Here is a 20313-nt window from a genome sequence, read left to right as displayed (position 1 = left end):
AAGAGGCATTTGAGAGCTGATGAGGTTTCTAAGATGTCCTTCAGCAAGGGTCAGGCACTGTACTAGCTTAATTTCTGTCATTGAGATAAAACACTCTGACCAAAAGCAACTTAGGGGAGGAGAGGGTCTCCATCTCACACTTCTGGGCCACGTCACATCCATGCTTGAGTGAAATTAAGGGAGGAACTCAAGCAGGAACCATGGAAGAAGGCCCTCCTCTCCCTCCTTCCCTCCCTCCCTCTCTCTCCTCCTCCATCTACAGACAGACAGATGGACACACACACACACACATCTCATCCGGGCAGTTTCTCAGTTGAGGTTCTCTCTTCCTTGGCAACTCTAGGTTGCATCACGTTGACAATAAAAATGAATCAGCAGAGAGGCTGGAGAAATTCCACAGGACCTGGATTCAGTCCCCTAGTACCCATATAGTGACTTACAGCTCCAGTTCTGGGGGAAGGACTCAGCATACACATGGTTCATAAATCCACATGCAGAGAAATACCTATATACATAGAACACACCAAACTGAAACCAACACAATGAACGGCTGAAGGGGATAGACACTGTCTTCGACCATCTGAGCCGTACCCACAGAATTCCATGGACTAGGGTCCCAATCTACAAGCAATTCTTGTTTTTTTATAGTTCTGTAGGTGGGGAAGGCCAAAGTCATGACACCAGCAAATAGATGGCTTCTTGCTCTGTCTTCACACATGGGAGTTTTCTGAGATCTCTTGCTAAGAGGGTCACTACTGTATATGGTGGCTCATATTGATTGTCACCGTGACGGTACATAGAATCACATTGGACACAAGCTGCCTTGCATAACTGTGAAGGATTGTTTAGATTATGTTAGACTCTAGGTATGTAAATGAGACTCTCCCATGATTAGACTCCTCTCTCCCTGACAACGTTGATGGGCCCAATCCCAGGCAGGAGCTCAAAGCTCCTGAGAGTGCTGGGCGGGCCCTAACTAAGGAGTCAAGCTTTTGACCAAACATCTTAGTATGTTTAGCAACAATGGAGCTTAAGGGTTCATTCTTCTGGAGTCAGAAAGGCAAGAAAGGGGACCAAAATCTTTGGTGTCTTGTGAGGATCAGCTTTTTGGTTCAGCAATGGCTGACTTCTCTGTGTCCCGGTGTGGGCAACTATCAAGAGCTGACAATTCTGTGTGGTTGATTGCTTGAAAACATTTACAAAGTTGAAAATGTTTTATTAGGTCAGTGTATTTCAGTGTATTCATATGCGGGTTTATATGCGTTCATATGAGTGCAGCTGGACATGCATGATTGTGTGTGTGTGTGTGTGTGTGTGTGTGTGTGTGTGTGTGTGTGTGTGCATGTGTGCTTTAGTATGCATATACACTCACTGCAGTGTGGGTGGAGGGCCAAGGATAGCTTGTGCTCAATCCGGTTCCCAGGATTGAGCTCACATCAACAGGCCTAGCAGCAAGCAGCATCACCTTGAACAATGTCAGCAGCCTCAGTTTCCCTTTTCCTATGTTATATCTGCTAGTTTTGAGCCTCCAGGTTCAACTCAGGTTCAAGGAGAGCTGGCGGCCTGGGTCTCATTGACCCTTCTGCATGAAAGAGCGGACGGGAATTTGTGAGCTCATGCACTCAGAGCCACCTCTGCCATTAGTGGGTGTGGAAGCAATGCTCTAACGTTGTACAGAAACCCCAAGTCCAACAGAGAGGCGATTTTCTAAACGGTTTAGTTCAGTCGTAGGCCTGGAAAACCAAGCTGTCTCCTTTGTCCCTGCGTCTGTCACTGGGATAGCAAATTTATTAATAAAATGCTTTGAGAAGATCTTATTTCTCTGTGGATATCTGCTACCGCATTGGATTTCTGCTGGCAAGTGCATTTTAATTCGGGAGAACCTGGAGGCTGTGTCTCAGGGGAGCAGCGCGTGGGAGCACAAAAGAGATCTCGAGGGGCCTGATGTCAGGAGATAGCAATGAAGACACCAGCTTTGCACAAGTGACTCACCCATTTGCTTGCAAACGTTAACGCATCACCTACAGGCAGTGTTAAAATCACGTCAACAGTGAACTATTTTTAGGCACCATTTTTTCTCACCTTGAAGACTATCTTTGAAATCTCAATTGTGTGAATGGAAAAAAAAGCCCACAGGATTTTAAGTATCTCTGGCTAAAAATGATCCTGTGGCTAATCCAGTTGGTTCTGTGGGAAAGGATTCTTGGGCAGCGATGTGGCCCTACAATTCTCAATTGGCTGTTTTGTGAATTATCTGTAGAATCCTACCTAGACATCGTTCTTGGCACTAAGACCAACCCTGTTGACAATCAATGATTGCTGTGTGTTTTAGTGGAATAGTAAGAAGGGAGGGAATACACAATGGCTTTGTAAATATTAGTCTGGCTGCTTTTAATAATCTTTTCTTAACTCCAGTAACACTTGAACTATACTGCCACCTGGTGGCAGCTTGCCTGACTGGTTATGTGCACCATGCCCAAAGCTGTTGGTTATGACTCAGGGTCTTGAGGTGATTGTTCTAGCAAGAGATAACGTGTCAAAATCTGGACTGTTCTCTTCTAGGACGATTTCCTGTTCAGCGTCTCCATTTTAAGTGGGATCCTTTGCAGCGTCCTGGCTGTGTTGAAGTTCATGCTGGGGAAGGTCCTGACAAGCAGAGCTCTCATCACGGATGGTGAGTGGTTCAGGCATACATTGTTTGAGATGAGCTCAGAGACAGGAAAGGCCCCGCCTGGATGCTGTTAGATGCTGACGTCTTGCAGATGAACTCAACAATGAGGGGATCCACCTGTCCCCACTCCTATTCCCCAAACTGCTTACTTCATAATACTTGGAGCTGGTGTCCACCACCCTGAGTTAAGCGAAATAAAATAGAGCAGAAATGTCCGGGTTCCTTTTGGTTCCCTGAGACCCAAAGTCTTGCATGTAGCTCAGGCTGACCCTGCACTTTCTCGTCTCCTGTCCTAGATTCCTGTGCGTTGGGATTACAGGTGTGTGCCTGTATTTTATTAAGGAAAGAGACAGACCTGGGAGCATAACCCAGTTTATAGTGCTTATGTACAAGTCTTGGGGGTTGAGGCTCAGTAGGGCATCATGCGGGTGTAGTGGTGCACACCTGACATCCCAGCACTACGGAGGTGGAGGCAGGAGGGGGCCATAAGTTCAAGGTTATCCTTGGTTTCATAGTAAGTTCCAGGTGGGTGCAGGCTACATGAGACCCTGCCTCAAGAACCAAATAAAACACCAGACAAAATGGATCGGAGGTTGAGACTGGGTCTTTCTCTGGGGGACATAGCTGTGGCCCAGGTTCTTAAATCAGATGAACACAGAGCCTGGTGGGATCTTGCTGTCTCTAAGCTATGGGTTCTGTGCCTCCCTCATCCAGGTTTCACCACCCAGTGCCTGGGGCAGGTGTCCCAGGGTAGTCAAAACTGTATGCTGGGCTTCTGGGGTAAGGGCAGTACATGAAGTTCCACAGTCATTCATTGCCAAGATGGCCCGTCAGTCTCCCAAGCTCTACTGGCTTGCAGAGGTCTGGTTCTGTATGCCTTCTGCTCTCCCCACCTCCGCTGTGAGGAAGCCTGAAGCCTGTCTGTGGAGTCCACAGTCCCCCAGACCTGCCCATGATCGTAAAGACGATGTCTGTGATAAAATGTCCAGATAAAAGCCAACCTAGGGGGAGAAAGAGTTCATTTGGCTTATGCTCCAGTCAAGGAAGCCAAGGCAGGAATTCGAAGCAGTTTATCACTACACATGCATAACCAAGGGCAGAGAGAATGAATGCACACATGCTTGTTAGAGATGAGCTAGCTTTCTCTACACTCTGCAGCTCCGTGCCCAATCCAGGGAGTGGTGCCATTCCCTTTCAGGCATTCTTCCCACAAGAGCTAAGTCAACAGGAACAATTCTCCACAATCCCACAGGGCAACCTGATCCAGACCATCCCTCATTGAGACCCCCTTGCCCACTGATGCTAGACTGTGTCAAGTTGACAAGGACCACCACAGGGCATGACCTCATCTCCCTGGACTGATGTGCTTTGTGCTGGTAGGAGTGATTCCCCTTAACCTCAGAGCTGTTCGATACTCAGATCTGGGTTTAGGCTTCACTGCACCTCCGCCCCCCCATTACTGTGCTGAGTATTTCAGTGTCCTTTCCCTGATCATGGGGTGTCTGGTGAGATACCCAGAAAATTCCAGGCATAGCTAGGAAGGGAGAGAACTTAATTATACTGGGATTCTTGTTTCTCTGCTGGTGAAAGGCTTTAGCCCAGTGGTTCTTAACCTGTGGGTCACGACCCGACATGGGTCACATATTCGTTATCCTGCATATAAGATATTTATGTTATGGTCATAACAGTAGTAAAATTACAGTGATGAATAGCAGCAAAAATAATTTTATGGTTGGGGGTCCACAGCATGAGGAAGGGTTGCACCATTAGGAAGTTTTAGCCAGATGCCTGGGGAGAGGGGCTTCTTTCTCTTCTCATCCCACCCAAATTTTCCCTTCGTTTTGATGCATGCCCTGCAGGCTGTTCCCCTGGCTGAGGCAGAGCCAAGAATCTTTGTTCCCAAAAAGAGACAGGAAGCAATGTTCTAGAGACCTCTTATACTAGGCTCAACAGCCCCTTACCTGTCTCCACAGGGTTGATGTGTGTGTGTGTGTGTGTGTGTGTGTGTGTGTGTGTGTGTGTGTGTGTGTGTAGGTTACGTGTCTTAACAGCAAAGAAGCAGGTCTTCAGGGAAGAAGGGCAGCAGCTGGTGGAGGTGGGGTCATGGAAAGCTGCCAGGCATCTTCATGATGCTCAGTTGGTCTTGGCCCAGTTGGTTTATTTCTCTAGATATTCAGTGACTATGCAAGTGTGTCCTCAGGACAGAGTCAGAAGTGTGGCTCTGTTGGTAGAATGCCTGTCTAAGTGAGTGAAGATCTGGGTACCTAGAAAATTGGGCATGGTAGCGCTCATCTAGAATCCCAGTACTCTGAAGGAGTACAGAGGATGAGTTCAAGGTCATCCTGGGTGAGTACGAGGACAGCCTGGGCTACAAGAGTATGAGGACAGCCTGTGGTACAAGAGTGTGAGGACAGCCTGGGGTACAAGAGTGTGAGGACAGCCTGGGGTACAAGAGTGTGAGGACAGTCTGGGGTATAAGGATAAAGTAAAGTAGCCCCGAGGAAGGAGTGACCAGAAAGTAAGGCAGAAGTATGTGAGAGGTGGCCCTGGTGTTTCAAGTTTCAAGTAGAGGCTGACAGGCTGCAGGAGCCAGGGAACCCTCATTGGATGGATCATTCCCATCCAACTTAAAACACCCAAAACCTCTATGCGAACCCTTATCAGAATGGTCTACATGGATTTAATTACATTAACTACACAGATTTCAATATAGTCCTTATAGTCAGGCCGGTGGCCTCTCAAGTCAACACAGCTTCAGCCATTCTGTGCTGTCAAGCCAACTATAGGGCTTTCTCCCCTCATAACAGCCCCAGGGTTAGAAGGGAGGGCACAAGCCTGCAACTGTAAGTGACTGTTGGAGACTGATGTGTGTGTAGTGGGGCTCCAGCACCTTCGGGACCCGAATTTCATTCACCTGGAGAATCCAACTGGAGAAAACCTTGACATAGCAGTGATACAACCCTGTGATGCCAGTATAGGCAGAGGTGGATGAGCTTCAGGCCAGCCAGACTCAGGTTCAGTGACCTGGACTCTGAAAACAAGGTAGAATGTGATATACGGATGACGGCTGAGGGCGACATTTTCTCTTGCCTGCCTGTCTGTCTGTCTGTCTGTCTGTCTGACTCTGCCTTTCTGTTTCTCTTTGTCTCTCTGTTTCTCCATCTGTCTCTTTTTGTGTCTGTCTGTCTGACATGACCACACATGCACACACACACACACACACACACACACACACACACACACACACACACACACAGGGAAGTGGCAGGGAAGACTGGAAATAGTCTCTAGTCCCTGCGTTTGTCAAAGAGAAGACATCAGGAGCCAGGAAAGGCAAGGAAAACCAAGGTCACCTCCAGTAAGGGTTAGGCTAAGGCAGTGAGTTGGCGGCAGCACAGGGCTGTCCGTGGTGCTGACCGGTTGAGGGCTGGCTCAGTGGAACTATGTGGACATCTAGTGGCTAAATGTGGAACTTCTGCTTCTCTCCTTTTCAGAGCCAGGCAGCAAGGAGAGGGCACCTCTCTAGGACCAGCTAAGGTCACACCTCACGCCCCCATCCCTCCTCCACCTTCTGTGATAATTGATTAGTTACTCCAAGGATATTATCACCCTGTTCTTGGATGTGGGAGACAACAAGGAAAGGAACAATGCTTCTTTCCCCAGCTTAGGTTTCTAGTAGAAGAGAGATGGTAAAATAAAAAGTAACGGAAATCTATGCCAGAGAGAATAGAACTGTGGAGAGAAACACTGTAAGGATGAGGAGACAGGTGTGGTAAAGAGCAAACATGTGGGTTCTGTGTCTTCTACTGGGGTGTATATAGGGGGAAGCAGCATGCATGGGAAGGCCCAGACAAGAAGGGCTTCCTGTAGGTTCAAGGGATTATCTGTTTCCACGTTCCCTCTTGCTATAGAAATGCCAAGACCACAGACTCACAGACCTATGCTGCCATGTCTGGTTTAGCATCAATACTGGGAATGAGGACCATCTGAGCTATGTCCCTAGCCCATAGAAATAAATCTTAAGTCAATTCATTCAGAGAATCTGTGGTCTGAGGAGTGAGTAGGTGCACAGCCTTTCTCTGGAGATGGGGGTCTGCCTTCTGTCTCATCTCTAGCAGGAAGACTACAGGCAGAGGAAGCAAAGGCAGCTGGGCCATTCCATTTAGTTTTTCCCTTGGGCTCTGGTTTTCCTTCATTTTTGTTGCTCTCTGGGTATAGTGGGTGGGAGTTTTCCTACACTAAGGACACTGAACCTCAAATTCCTCCTGAGCCAGCTGTTTGAATGGTATTTAGATTGAGGGTTAACTCAATGAACAGATCAATAACTCCGTGTGTGTGTGTGTGTGTGTGTGTGTGTGTGTGTGTGTGTGTGTGTTTGTGCACATGCACACATTCCTTCCACAGAATGAAGGCCTAGTGTACTTGTCTGTGGTCTGTAGACCTCACAGTACAGACAATGAAATGCCTGCCTCAGATCACTGTGCCATCCCTCTTGTTGTTTTGCAGGGTTCAACTCCCTTGTTGGGGGAGTGATGGGCTTCTCTATCCTTCTAAGTGCGGAAGTGTTCAAACACAATGCAGCAGTCTGGTACCTGGACGGCAGCATCGGTGTCCTGATCGGTCTCACCATCTTTGCCTACGGGGTCAAGTATGACTCTTTTTTTCTTAGTCTTGGATCACCAAGGGTGCAGGGATGGTCTGAAAACCCCATTTCCTCTCACCCTGTTTCCAGTCGAGAAATGAAAGCAAGGTTTCACATCTTACTCCTTTATGTCCCAGGATCATGAATACTACGCTTATGTTTCTTGGGGAAATGTGAGCAAACATGTCTTTACCCCAGTAGGGCACTAAAGAACATAGTAACGAGCCCACCCATGTCCTGTGTGGTGCACGGTATTGGGCTTATTTACAGAGGGTGGATGGAGGGCTATGTACAGGGGTGTGGTTGGCTTTTGGTAGCTGTAATAGACAATAGGACCAAAAGCAACCTGGGGAGGAAAGGTTTATTGAATCTCGCACATCTCTGTCACTGTCCATCAATGAAGGCGATCAGGGCAGGAACTCAAAGCAGGAACCTGGAGGCAGGGACTGAAGCAGAGGCCATGGAGGGATGCTGCTTACTGGCTTGCTCCTCATGACCTGCTTATCCTGCTGTCTTATACATCCTCAAACCACCTTCTGAGGATGGATAGCATGCCTACAGTGGGCTGGGCCATCCCACATTAATCATGAATCTAGAAACGACCCCCACCCCCACACTTACCTACAGGTTAATCTGAAGACCTCTTCTCAGATGACCCCAGTTGGTGTCAAGTTGACAAAACAAAACATCCGACCAACTAACTGGCTCAGGGGGTGACCCACACATGGCCTCCTCATCAAAATGGCTTACCCTGCTGTAGATGACAACTTCCTCATGGCTGTATCTATGGGACAGTTGGTGGTTAGTCTTCCACACTTTATGTACTCTAGCAGCTGCTGAGGCCACAGGACCTGCTGGGGCATAGTTAGCTGCAGCTGGTTGGAGTGTGGGGTGCGGTAGTGTGTGGCTGGTATCTCAGGAGAGTCTGATGGTCCATCCCTACCTCATCCTTCTCAGAGGGAACACCAGCAGACCAGCCCTGGAGGGACGCCTATGGGTCACTGGAGCCACTTGGCCAAGGTGTCAGTTGTGGTTAGAGGACACGTTGCATAGTACTGACCTTTTCTGAGAGATAGGAAAAGGCTGTGCCTAAGGCAAAGCCTTCCTTGGGGGATGCCCTTCTAGAAATGAAGCTGGGTTTCTGGAAGGAGACCTAAGGCTCTTACACTCCAGACACTCACTTACTTCTTCCTTCTTTTTATCCAGTAATTAGTTCCCTTTTTTCCTCTGTACTGTGGGCTCAAAGTTCTCCTCCTCCTCCTCCCCCTCCTCCTCCCCTCCCCCTCCTCCTCCTCCTCCCCCCCTCCTCCCCCCCTCCTCCTCCTTCTTCTTCTTCTTCCTACTGCTGCTGCTGCTGCTGCTGCTTCTGCTTCTGCTCTACTAAGACAGGATGTCAGGTAGCCCAGGCTGGCCTCAAACTCACTATGTAGCTAAGGCTGAATTTGAACTTCTGATCCTCCTGCCTTCATCTGTAGAGTGCTATAATGCATGTCTTTGTGATGTCCAGCTGAGTGTCATCTGAGCATCCTTCTTGCCATCTGATGCCCATGTGTGCTGTTTGGAATCAGAGGAGGTCCAGGCTGAGGCAACACTAGACATTTACAAAAGGAACCACTCCTGGGGCCTGTGAGATGGCTCAGTGGGTAATGGTGCTTTCGGCCAAACCTGGTAACCTGGGGTTAATCCTCAGGAACCATATGGTTGAAGGTAGGAGAGAACTGACCTCCATAGTTGTACTGTGGTATGTTATATAAACAATCAATCAGTCAGTCAGTCAGTCAGTCAGTCAATCAATCAATCAATCAATCAATCAATGTGAAGAGACCCTATTCCATGCAAAGGGCCACCCTGGAGTGAGGGCAAAGCTATGTTGGCATGGTGTTCACTTACTGAAGAAATAGCACACTGGCAGTCCCTGGATATGGTCCTTAGGCTGGATTTGTCCTTTGAGAGCACCATTCCTGTCAAGGTGCTGTGCTTTTAAAAGTTTAGTACTTCCTGGCTTCCACTAGGGTATTGTCCTCAAACTCAGAGACAGTTACAAGTGTTGGCAAGAACTGTGAGCCTCGGATATTTTGCGAGGGGATGCGCACAGTGGTGTTGATTTGGAAAAGGACTTAGCAGCTGCTCAATGTTAAGCATGCAGTTACTGTTTGGCCCAGTGATTTCAGACACAAATGTCAAAAGTTCTATGTGGATCCTCACAGCAGCTCTGCTCATATATACACAGGACTAGAACCCTGCCCCCTCACCATTGGCTGAGAAAGGGATAGTTATGGTATATCCATTCAGTGGACTATTATTCATCCAAATGAATGAAGTGTCAATATACCTTATGATGTGGGTGGGTTTCTAATGTGCCAAATGAATAACGTTCTTATTCAAAATGCTATATGCATTTTTCTATGAAATTTCCAGGATACACTCATAATGTCTCAAAGTAGACCTTTGGTTGTCTGGGAAAAGGTGTGGAAGAAAAATGGGTGTGTCTATTAGTGCGCATGGGGGATGATAAGAATATTCTGGAATTGAGACAGTGTGGATGACCACACAGCTTCACGTACATATAGGAAGCCATTGAGGTGTATGCTTCATGAAGGGACAGGGGTGTGGTACGTGGGCAGAAAAAGTCACAGCTAAGACTCGTGGGTAGCTTAGGTGGGAAAGAACAGTTATTAGAGTTTGATCCCTGTAATCCACATTAAAAAAGAAAAAAAAAGCCAGGTGTAGTAGCTCGCACATGTAATTCCAGGGCTGGAGAGGCAGAGACAGGAAGCCCCTGGGGCATGCTGGCCAGCCAGTTTTGGTACGTAATTTGGTATGGCCAGCCTGCCTAACCTATTTGGTGAGTTCCTGGTGTAACCGAGAGACCCTGTCACAGAAAATCAAGGTGGATAACTCCCCCCAAGGAAAGAGGGGTACAGTTATCTGGTTTCCACAGGGTCACATACTTACATGTGTGTCCCCCCTCCCACCTGCAAACATGAGAAAGCGCGCGCGCACACACACACACACACACACACACACACACACACACACACACACAGAGCTCAGTTTTCCCAAGCAATACTGGTGCTGAGGTGATCCGTTCTCTGTTTCTGCAGGCTCCTCATCGACATGGTGCCCAGAGTGAGACAGACGCGTCATTATGAAATGTTTGAGTGAAGGCAGCAGGAAGGGCGGCAGGGACTGCCCCCTGGTGAAGAGCGTCACTTGACGAGGTTTCCACGCAGGCAGATGGTGCCAACATTCAACCGCACATCCAGTTTCATTTTGGGAAGTTTTCGTTCATAGAGTCTGTCATCACGGGATGAGGTCTGCCTGGAGGCTGGACCTGCCCTACATTCTCACCCAGTCGTCCACCATCAAACACGTTAGGATGATGTTGCCCATGGGAGGGGCCGCCACGCTTCCCAGTGTGGAGCCGGAAGTGGCTCCCATGCTTCCCAATCTTGAGCCGGAAATGACATTTTCATTTCTTGGAGTCAAACAGTTCTCGGAAGCAGGCTAGGGTCTCTGCTTGACAGGAAGCCACCTATGGTGCTTGCTGTCAGACAAATATAGATTGTAACTGACCGGGTCACCTCCTCCTGGCACATATGGCCGAGTCACCTCTAGATTCACACTCTAGCAGATCTCATCAGTAAAGCACTTCCTAACTTCTACCAACCCGTTTCATACACTTTTACTAATCCCAACACTAAACAGATTTGTTCAGAAGGAGACCATTCTATTTTCTGAAGTGTTTAGTGACATGAGCTCTGCATGGACAAGCTACGTAAGCACACAGCCCTTTCTTTCACGTTCAGAACCTGCACATCCGTAAAAACCCAGGAACCATTTTTGAGAGATGTGAAACTCTATACATTTATTTGTAATAAATAATTATAATCATCACCTGAGTCTGCATATCTCTATATGCTGGTCACAGTACCTCAGTCTGTGAGACGTGGGTCACTCCTTCAGAAGGAACAAGATGTCTTCAGTCTATGTAACATTAGATATAAGTGCTGTAGACGCGTCCCGCATTACACCATGCTCTGTAGCTTCACAGTACTGCCCACATGGGCAGCCATGTCAGGCCTGTAAAGACCTTTACCATTTATACAGTATGGGGAGGTTGTGTTTGAGAGCTGTTAGCCTGTGTGCCAACATGTAGGGAGTATATATTGTGGGCACTCTCTCTCTCTCTCTCTCTGTGTGTGTGTGTGTGTATGTGTGTGTGTGTGTGTACACTTTCCTCTGTGTTCACATGTGGAGCCCATTAATTTATTAATTTATTTATTAAATAGTCCTTCACCCAAATAGAGCTTGCTGATTCAGCTAGCTTGTGGGTCTTGGGAATCTGTTTATCGTGTTCTCCCAGTATTGGGGTTACACTGCATACCATCATAAGTGGCTTTTATGTGGGTGCTGTGGCTCTGAAGTCAGGTCTTCATGCTTGTGCAGCAAACATTTTGTCCACTGAGTCATGTCCCCGTCTCCAGCAGGTAGGTTTTCTGTTGGGGCTGAAGGCAGGCATTGGTGGTGACTGGTGACAATGATGTAACACCTCGGACTGTTGGTGTGGGGTCTGTAGTCTCCAGAGGGGAGCCCAGGTTCACTGCAGTTGACCACACAGTCACAGGGTGCTGCTGGAGACACTGGAGGTAGGCATTGTCTGGGCAGAGGGATGGCAGACCTCCAGGTTTACCGAGATTTTGATGTCTCCTTTCACATGGTGCTTCCAAAGGGAAAGGTACAGGCTGAACGTCCTGAATTCTCAGATCAAAATCCAAAAGGCTTCGGAAATGTGCACCAACATGGTGGCACAAAACAGAAAGGTTCGCACCTGGCCTTGCGTGACAGGTGCAGTGAAAACAGAGGCCCATTAAAAATATGGTGTGAATGGTCTTTAGGCCATGGGTATGGCGTACAGAGAAATATGAGTGAGTTTCCTGTTCAGTTTGGGTTCCATTCCAAAGCTGACTCAAGGAGACAAGAGCTCCAAAATCCAGAAAGTTACAGGATCTAAAACACGTGTGTGTGTGTGTGTGTGTGTGAACATGTGCTTGTGTGCATGTATGTATGAATGTATATGTATATACATGTGTGTATGCATGTGTTAATGTCTGTGTGTGTGTGTTCGTGTGTGTGTATGCATGTGTATTTGTGTGTGTGAACATGTGCTTATGTGCATGTATGAATGTGTACGTGTGTACATGTGTGTATGCATGTGTTAATGTCTTTCTCTGTGTGTGTGTGAACATGTGCTTGTGTGCATGTATGTAGAATGTGTATGTGTATACATGTGTGTATGCATATGTGTTAATGGCTCTGTGTGTGTTCGTGTGTGTATGCATGTGTATTTGTGTGTGTGAACATGTGCTTGTGTGCACGTATGAATGTGTACGTGTGTACATGTGTGTATGCATATGTGTTAATGCCTTTCTCTCTCTCTGTGTGTGCGTGTGTGTGTGTGCATGTGTATGCGTGTATGTGTGTGTGCGTGCGTGTGTGTGTGTGTGTGTGTGTGTGTGTGTGTGTGTACGCTTTTATAAGCATCTTACTCCCTGAGGACAGAATCTCTCTCTGAACCTGGAGCTAGGCTGGCGATCAGAAAGTCCAGAAGTTCTCCTGGCTTTGTCTCCCACAGCTCTTCGGGGTTATAGGCACAAGCAGTCATGTCCTGCTTGGATGCTGGGGATTTGAACTCTGATCCTCGTGCTTGCAAAACAAGTGCTCCTAGCTGTTGGGCCATCTCCCTAGTTCTCCGAAATATTTCTGACCCAAGAACTTCGACCAAGAGACACACAATTGCAGTCAGGAACTTTGGTCCAAATGACTTTCCAGAAGGACACTAGGGGGCCTCCCACTTTGCCCGGGAGAACACGGGTTCCATAAATGTGCCTGCACCTTTCCTTGTAGCCAACAGACATGGAGTTCAGGGAGTTGAGCCTCAGGTGGTTGTGACTGTCCCTGGTTTCAGAGAGCACCTGGTCCTCCTGCCACTGCCTGGGTGTGGGGCTGCAGGTCCGCAGTGCCACGTGCAACATTTACTTGGTGCTGGGAATCAACCGCAGGGCTTTGAGCCTCGCCAACCCCTGCTGATGGATCCGGGGCAGTTCCACGGCCCACTGACCCCTGGCTCCAGGCCACTTCCTTTCTCTCTGACGAATGATGGTGCTCGGCCTTTTACTGTTTCACTTGGATGAGCATTTAAGTGCATGGTACAGCCAGAAGCATCTCTGAAGGAAAAAAAATGAGTTCATCTTCTAGTTCAGTTCTCTTCAGTGTGAAGGGAAGAGGGAAAGAATACTTTGTTTAGTATCAATGAGGGTACAGAGTTGGGGGTAGCCGTGCGCGAGTGTGCGTGTGTGTGTGTGTGCGCGCGCGCGCGCGTGTGTTTGCACACACATGGAGGCTACCGGTCAATTTCAGGTGTCCTTCTGTCCACCTTATTCCAGAGTCTCTCACCAGCCTTGAGCTTGCTGCTTTGGCTGGGCAGGCCGAGCATCGAGCCCCAAGGATCCACCTGTCTTCACATCTCCGGGGCTGGGACTACTGCTTGGGCTGTTTACCTGGGTTCTGGGGATCAAGCTCTGGTCCTTGTGTATGCCCGGCATGCATGCTAACCATGTTCTCTCTAACAGAGAACTGGGCTTTCAAGCATGTGCCACCACACCTGCCTTCCTGAAAAGTGGATTCTGAGGGCTGGAGCCAGGTCCTCATACATGCATTGCAAGCCCCTTGTGACCTCGGCTCTCCTTCCCCAGGCCCTACCCCCACTGCTTCAGCAGAACCTCTGCAAGTGAGTGTGCTGGTTACCTTGAAATGTAGCTTTAAGCCACAGCTCCCCCAAATCACTACCACCTGTCACACGAGAAAAGTTTATTGAAAAATAAAGTTCTCCCTAGTTTCTCTACAACACAGGAAAACAAAGTAGTGTCCTTTCTTTGCCTTGTACAGTAAACTCGGGGACAGTGACACTTCATTTGCAGGATCCTGTGACTTAACCCTAGAAGTGACAGTAGAAAAAGGATTCATCTGAAGACACAGACGTGAACGGCCAGGAACCTAACATCAAGGTTGTGACAGGAGCGACAGTGGAAGGGATGTCACCATGTCCTTTGGCGTTGTGGTTACGCCATTTTCTTTAATACGTGGACTGGGCTCTAAGCAAATAAACTTCTTCCCGTATCTGCTGCATTCCGGCTCCCGTGGGTGCTGCAGACCTGTGTTCACACTCCTGGCCCGCTCTCACGCGATGCTCCCTGTGTACCTCCTACCCATGCTGCCTTCCACGGGCAACTACCCACCACACCAGCATGTGTCCCATGGGTGGTGTGTGTGTGTGTGTGTGTGTGTGTGTGTGTGTGTGTGTGTGTGTGGGGTTGGGGAACCTCTGAGAAAGGTAAATGCAACGCTTTAATCCCGTGAACTGTAAAGTCACTGGTCGGCCGAGAAGGGAGAGGAATTGGAAAGCAAACCTCTTCATCCCACACTGGCAACTCGCCCACAGTTGTTCTACCAGGGTAGAGGCTAAAGCCACAAGAAAAAAATACCAGCAAACTGGTATTTAAGTGACCAGGGAGTCCACTTTTGAAAGCGGTCAAAATCCCTGCCGTTGGGTTTCATATGGCTCCTCTGGGGGTGGTGGTGGTAGATCTATTTAATTTTTAGGGATCAGCCATGGGATTAATCTTGGATAGGATGGGAATGTGACAGAGGTAACCAGCCTGCTGGGAGCCACCCTGTCCAGCAGGGGGCAGCAGAGGAGAATGTAAATTTAGTTGTTCCCTCTTTCCCTTAAACAAATGGAAGATTCTATTACTGTGTCATAGCGGAGTTAAAAATTAAACTCTAATTCAAGGAGTGCAACTTGTGAGAGAACTTTTAATTTTGAGCTTGAAAAGTTCCTCAAAGAAACCCCTGGAATGTTCCAGAACATATTGGTGGTTCAAGGTAATAAACTCAGCCTTGTTTCATGGAGTGCTGAAGACTGACACATTTTCCAATTACTCAGTGCATTGGAGAAAACACTAGAATTCCATCGAGCAGGGTAGGCACAGAGCTTAAACATTTGAAACAGTTAATTCCTATAGCATCTGATCGACTCAATGAGATTTTTATGTAACCATCATGTCTGAATCAACGGGATCAACGGGGGTGGGGGTGAGCGCAGCTCTTTATCTCTCAAGTTTTATGATATACTACTAATATCAATATTGAACATTCACCAGGCTTACTATGAGCCAGGCACTGTGCTAAACATGGAATCCCCACGGGGCCCTATGTGCTAGGAGAGCTAGAGTAATTCTTATTGTCTGTATCCAAGACTATACAGCTAATTTGGTCTTTTGCTATATGTAAAAAAACAAAACCCAAAACGAAAAACTTTTCACTTTCTGTTGAAGGCAACGAGGATGAGGGGAACCCACGCCCAGCTCCAGGCTGCTAACTTCCTGAAGGGACTACAAATCTATTCCTGCCATCCGTCTACTCTAACGGAGACACTCTGCAGCCACGCAGAGGGGGAGAAGAGGAAAGAGAAATTAAAATAGTCTTAAATAAATAAAATAGTTCAGGCTTGGAGTCACGACACATACAGCACAGCCTGCCGTTAACAAAATACTTGGTCTTTCCTTTCCAGTCAAGAATTTTGGGAGAGGGTGGTGGTGCCTAATTACATACCATCTAGGTAAACCACCCTGGTCTGAGCTAAAGAACACACACTCATCCATAAACAACACAGAGTTTCAGTGCAACCCAACTTACTAATAGATAACCTCATTCCACATCCACATTCATTCCCTAAGGACGGGGAAAAGCAAGACATCTGGACTCCACCGTGCTCGCTAGCTGAAGTATCTGGGGGCTCCTTCTTCTACACAGATGGCTTGAGGGCTGTTTTTCTGCCTCAGCAACATGTCAGCTAGGGCCAGGGTGATGGGTCATGAGGCCCTTCACTACCTTGGTCGACATCAGATTCAGAGATAGGGTCTGGTCCTGAGGGTGCTAAAGGATTTTTGGCACCCTCAGCCCTATTCTGGGGGGTGCATGTGCACACACCACACACTAGGAACATACACAAAACGCACATGTATACATGTATACACACTATATATACAGTCTTGTGTGTCCCCATCCACTGGGAGTATAAATAACCGTGTGTGTGCACACACACTGTGGGCAAATGTAGTCATTCCAGGCTGGAACAGCCTGCTGTCAGCCTTCGACAGCACCCAGCCGTCAGACTCCAGCCCCGAAGAGAGATGCGAAGACACGTGCCAGCAAAAGGACAGACAGGTATTCCCAAACACTCAACCTAAAACGAAAGACTCATCTCGGAGACAAAATAAGCCGGTATACAAGAACACACACAGAAATGCAGGGGGCGTGGACTGGGATCCAACAAGGCATGGGTGGCCCCTCTCAGGATGGCCCCTTCAAAAAGCTTTCACCTTCTGAAGCGATGTATTCTCTCTCTTAATAAATTAGATAAAGCCCCCCCCCCCCCCGCTCCATTTTAAGAGCCTAGCATCACAAAGGGGACAATAACTCTAAAGATCAGACGATCTGTGATTACTGTGCAGGACACAGGAGTCTTGATTTCAGACTCCTCTCCTGGTGGAAGGTTCGATCGCAAACAGCCCTTGGCTCCTACAAGATGGCCAGTGCTCTGTAAGTGCTGTGGCTCCCAGCCAGGGCAGTGATTCTTTGCTGGCCTCTGCACCGACAGGCGGACGGAATGCCCATGCACGGGTCAGGTCAGTTTCCCCTTGATGGCCACTCACCCGTCCATATCTTGCTTGCTCTGAGGAGGCCTGGGAGCTGGTATACATTCAGGGACATCTCACCTATTGCTAATGCTTTTAATAACTAGACTACGGTTGGCTAGTCCCAAGAGCAGGAACCCACCGGAGGAAGTGAGCTTATGTATTTCTGCCTAAAACGGAGAGGAATTTATAACATGGGAGAAAGACCTCTTCTGGGTTGCGTGACTCGCGGTCTTGAACTGAAGAAGAGGAAAAGGAATGTGGAGGGACCCTGAGCTCAGGGCCCGGAAGCTTCGGCAGGTGAAGAGAAAGTGGCCTTCCTGCCTGTTTACAGTTATCAGCAGCGGGGGTGGGGGGGTGGGGGGTGGGTGTCATTTTCAGCTGGGGCGCCCCCTGCTGGTTGAATGCCAGCACTGTCACCCACAGTCTTTAGGGGTCCCAAAGAGCCTGATTTTCAATCTCCCTGGAAACTCAGGGAGATTCCCATAACTACGGGGTGCAGCCCAGGGGCCCGCTTTAAGGGAAGAGTCTATCCAGCTTTCTCCCATCCTGCTGCAGGAAATCTTTATAAACCTTAATAAAAGATGCTTCATAGCCTGCCTGGCGGCTCAACCTGGGTAAAGGTGATTCCAGCCAGGCCTTGAGGGACCCCTGTCAGTGTTTAGAGCCAGCACCTGCCCTGGCATCACCTCTTGACTCCACTTCATTCTCTAGGACTAGAATCTGAGGCCCTTGAGGTGTCTGTCTTAGGGTCAAAGGGGCGTGGTCGGGGAGACCCTAGAGGTGTGATCGGTGTGATGTATGTACCCAGGTAGAAATCAAGAGGAGAGCAGATGTTAATCCAGACCTTAAAGTTCCAAGCGCCATCTCCCCAATCCTTGGTCACCACAAGCAGACCCTCCTTTCTGTTGCTTCTGGAGGGCTCAGCCAGTCCTGGGCCTTGCTCTGCTGTCCAGCTAGACAGAGGCTCCACTTGGCTACAGGGAGGTGTTGGGCAGCACCAGCCGGCTAGGAAGTCTACTCTACCAGCTGGGGCTGGGTGGACAACGCTAACAGCAAGAGGAAGAAGAGGGATTGGTTCATTCACCAGCATGGAGAGAAGTGTGGGAGGTGTCTCCAGAAACTCACACGTGTACAGAGCACAGAAGCAGTACTTCAGCAGGGCTGGACTGACTAAAGGGCTCCAAGGTGTGAAAAGTGGGGATTCCAGCATATAGACAGGCCAACCTGCTGCCAGACTGGTCAAACTCCATAGAACAATAGTGTTTCAAGTAAAAGCCAGCCCCAGGCTCCACCCTTTGTAAGCCACACCCACTGGGGGTGTGGCCAGGATAATACCTAGCATTGGACCAGAACTGTCCTTACCTCCCCAGAAACCATCAAGTTCAGAGTCAATTCCCTGGATTGCAGCAATATCAGACATCACGGGGGGGGGGGGGTGTACAGCGCAAAGCCTCGTGTTACTAACTCTAGGGCTGACTCTTATCCAACTCTTAGCTGTTTTGAGGCTAGAGGTGCCCTCTCCAAGCTCAAAGACCGCTCCTGGCGCCTTTGATGGAGGTGGGGGTGGGGGGAGGGTGAGCTTACCACAGCAGCAGACAAGAATTACATAATCCTGTGTTTCTTCAACAAAGGTGAATTCTAACCAGAAATTGGGACCAAGCTATGGGGGGCGGGGGCTGGGGATTGGGGGAGGTCACACAGGAAAGCAGCCTCTCTCATCTGCAGCCCAATCTGTCTTTGGAACTTGGTGGGCCCCTCAGGACACCACAGGCATTTCCCCACTAAGGTTATCTGCCTTTTAGCTGCCATCTGCCAAGCAAGCACGGGATCCATCGGTTCTGAAGATGCTTTGACAGTGGCTGGCTGTGTTTTCAAGGCCATTTTACCCCCATTTTCTGAGACAGGGTCTCTTGCAGCCTAGATGCGGGGACAAAGGCCTTGGCCTTGTTATGTAGCCAAGGAGAATGTTTGGTCCTCCTGCCTCTGCTTCTTATGTTTTATGTGGTACTGGGAATGGAACCCAGGACCCCATGTATGCTATGCCAGCAATCTACAAACCGAGCTACGTCTTTTTTCTCTGCTGTCACCTGTCACCAGGAGTCAAGCTCCCACAGCTGCCTTAAGCTTGCCATCCTGCTTGATGCTGCAGAACAAGAAGGTCCTGAAGGTGGGTGGTTAACGGTGAGGAACAAAAGGAAACTGTGTTCAACCCCTTTCCTCCCTCCCGAGCCCGCCCCCATTCTCCCAAATAAATAAATTAATTGGTTTGGAATTGTCCCCAAAGTCCTTCCCAATTGGCTCAATTCCTCTTCCTGCTTTTGTTTTCAGCTGAATGAGTCTCCAGATTTTATCCCTTTAAAAAAAAAAAAAGTCCCGGGAGCAGCCGCCTGGACCACTTCCCTACAGTGGATTTTCCTGGAGACCGAGGGCATTCATTACACCAGGGAGAACCTCTGCTCTAACCTCTGTTCTCTTGTGGTTTTGGTGTAAACTGGGATGCACTGGCTGAGGCTGGGGCAGTACTAAATCCAAGCCCTGGACCAAAGATTTCAGGCTCTGGTCAGAGTCCCTGACTGTCTTTCAGCCCCTCGGCCCTGCCCAGTGGAGCCACGTCTTTCCCATCTGAATGAATCCAGGGTGGCTATGCTATAGGCAGTCTTTGCAGAGGGCCACTTGGCCCTTGATGAAGTCCCGGCAGGGGCAGATCCGCTGGTGTGTGGGGTGGGCCCCGGCACAACTGAAGAGCAGGAGATCCCCTTGGAACACACAGTGCTTGCTCTTGGGGTAGAAGGAGGGCACCAGGATGTCCTTGTATAGTTCTGAGCTTTGGCAGATTACCTTATACCTACGAGGAAGAGAAAGAAAGGTACTTGCGTGAACTGAAGTGGAGGTGCCGGGGTGGGTGTTGTCCAACTGCTGGACGGCCCACTCTGAGTGTGGGAGCCTATCCCCTGGTCCCACTTCAGAGATACATCATCCATGTGACTGAAATTCTCCACAGCTGGGGACCTCGACTATGTGAAGAAAACGCATGTTGACAAATGTGTGCAGGCAGGGGACTGGCTCTGAGGCTTGGCTCTCTGGGGTTAGAGTTATCTGTAATGAAGAAAAGCTGAGAACAGCCTGCACCCTCGGGTGGGGAATGGGCACCTCGAGCTTTGAGGCTCTGTAGAGCAGAGAGATGTGAACCCCGACATGAGAGCTATGCTGGCGGAGGCAGGTCATAGAGCAGGGACATG

The 20313-nt window shown here is 48.8% G+C and overlaps 2 protein-coding genes across 6 annotated transcripts in view; one reads left to right on the top strand and one right to left on the bottom strand.

Moving 5' to 3' along the window:
• Window positions 1-11210, top strand: part of Tmem163 (transmembrane protein 163) — a 174197-nt gene extending 162987 nt beyond the window's left edge. Inside the window, 3 exon segments of one of the 2 annotated variants that reach the window (NM_001110763.2) lie at window positions 2563-2674; window positions 7178-7319; window positions 10418-11022. In NM_001110763.2, the coding sequence (NP_001104233.2) occupies window positions 2563-2674; window positions 7178-7319; window positions 10418-10478 (315 nt within the window). In that variant the 3' untranslated portion in view covers window positions 10479-11022. 2 annotated transcript variants of the gene reach the window in all.
• Window positions 11211-15168: 3958 nt separating this feature from the next.
• The window catches only part of Mgat5 (alpha-1,6-mannosylglycoprotein 6-beta-N-acetylglucosaminyltransferase), a 288591-nt gene continuing 283446 nt past the window's right edge, over window positions 15169-20313 (bottom strand). For 3 of the 4 annotated variants that reach the window (XM_087581590.1, XM_087581591.1, XM_087581592.1), the window contains one exon: window positions 15169-19919. In XM_087581590.1, the coding sequence (XP_087437716.1) occupies window positions 19721-19919 (199 nt within the window). In that variant the 3' untranslated portion in view covers window positions 15169-19720. 4 annotated transcript variants of the gene reach the window in all.

Source organism: Rattus norvegicus, chromosome 13 (genome assembly GCF_021556685.1).
Source record: "Rattus norvegicus strain SHRSP/BbbUtx chromosome 13, alternate assembly SHRSP_T2T, whole genome shotgun sequence".
NCBI lineage: Eukaryota > Metazoa > Chordata > Mammalia > Rodentia > Muridae > Rattus > Rattus norvegicus.
This window is presented reverse-complemented; position numbering and strand designations above follow the sequence as displayed.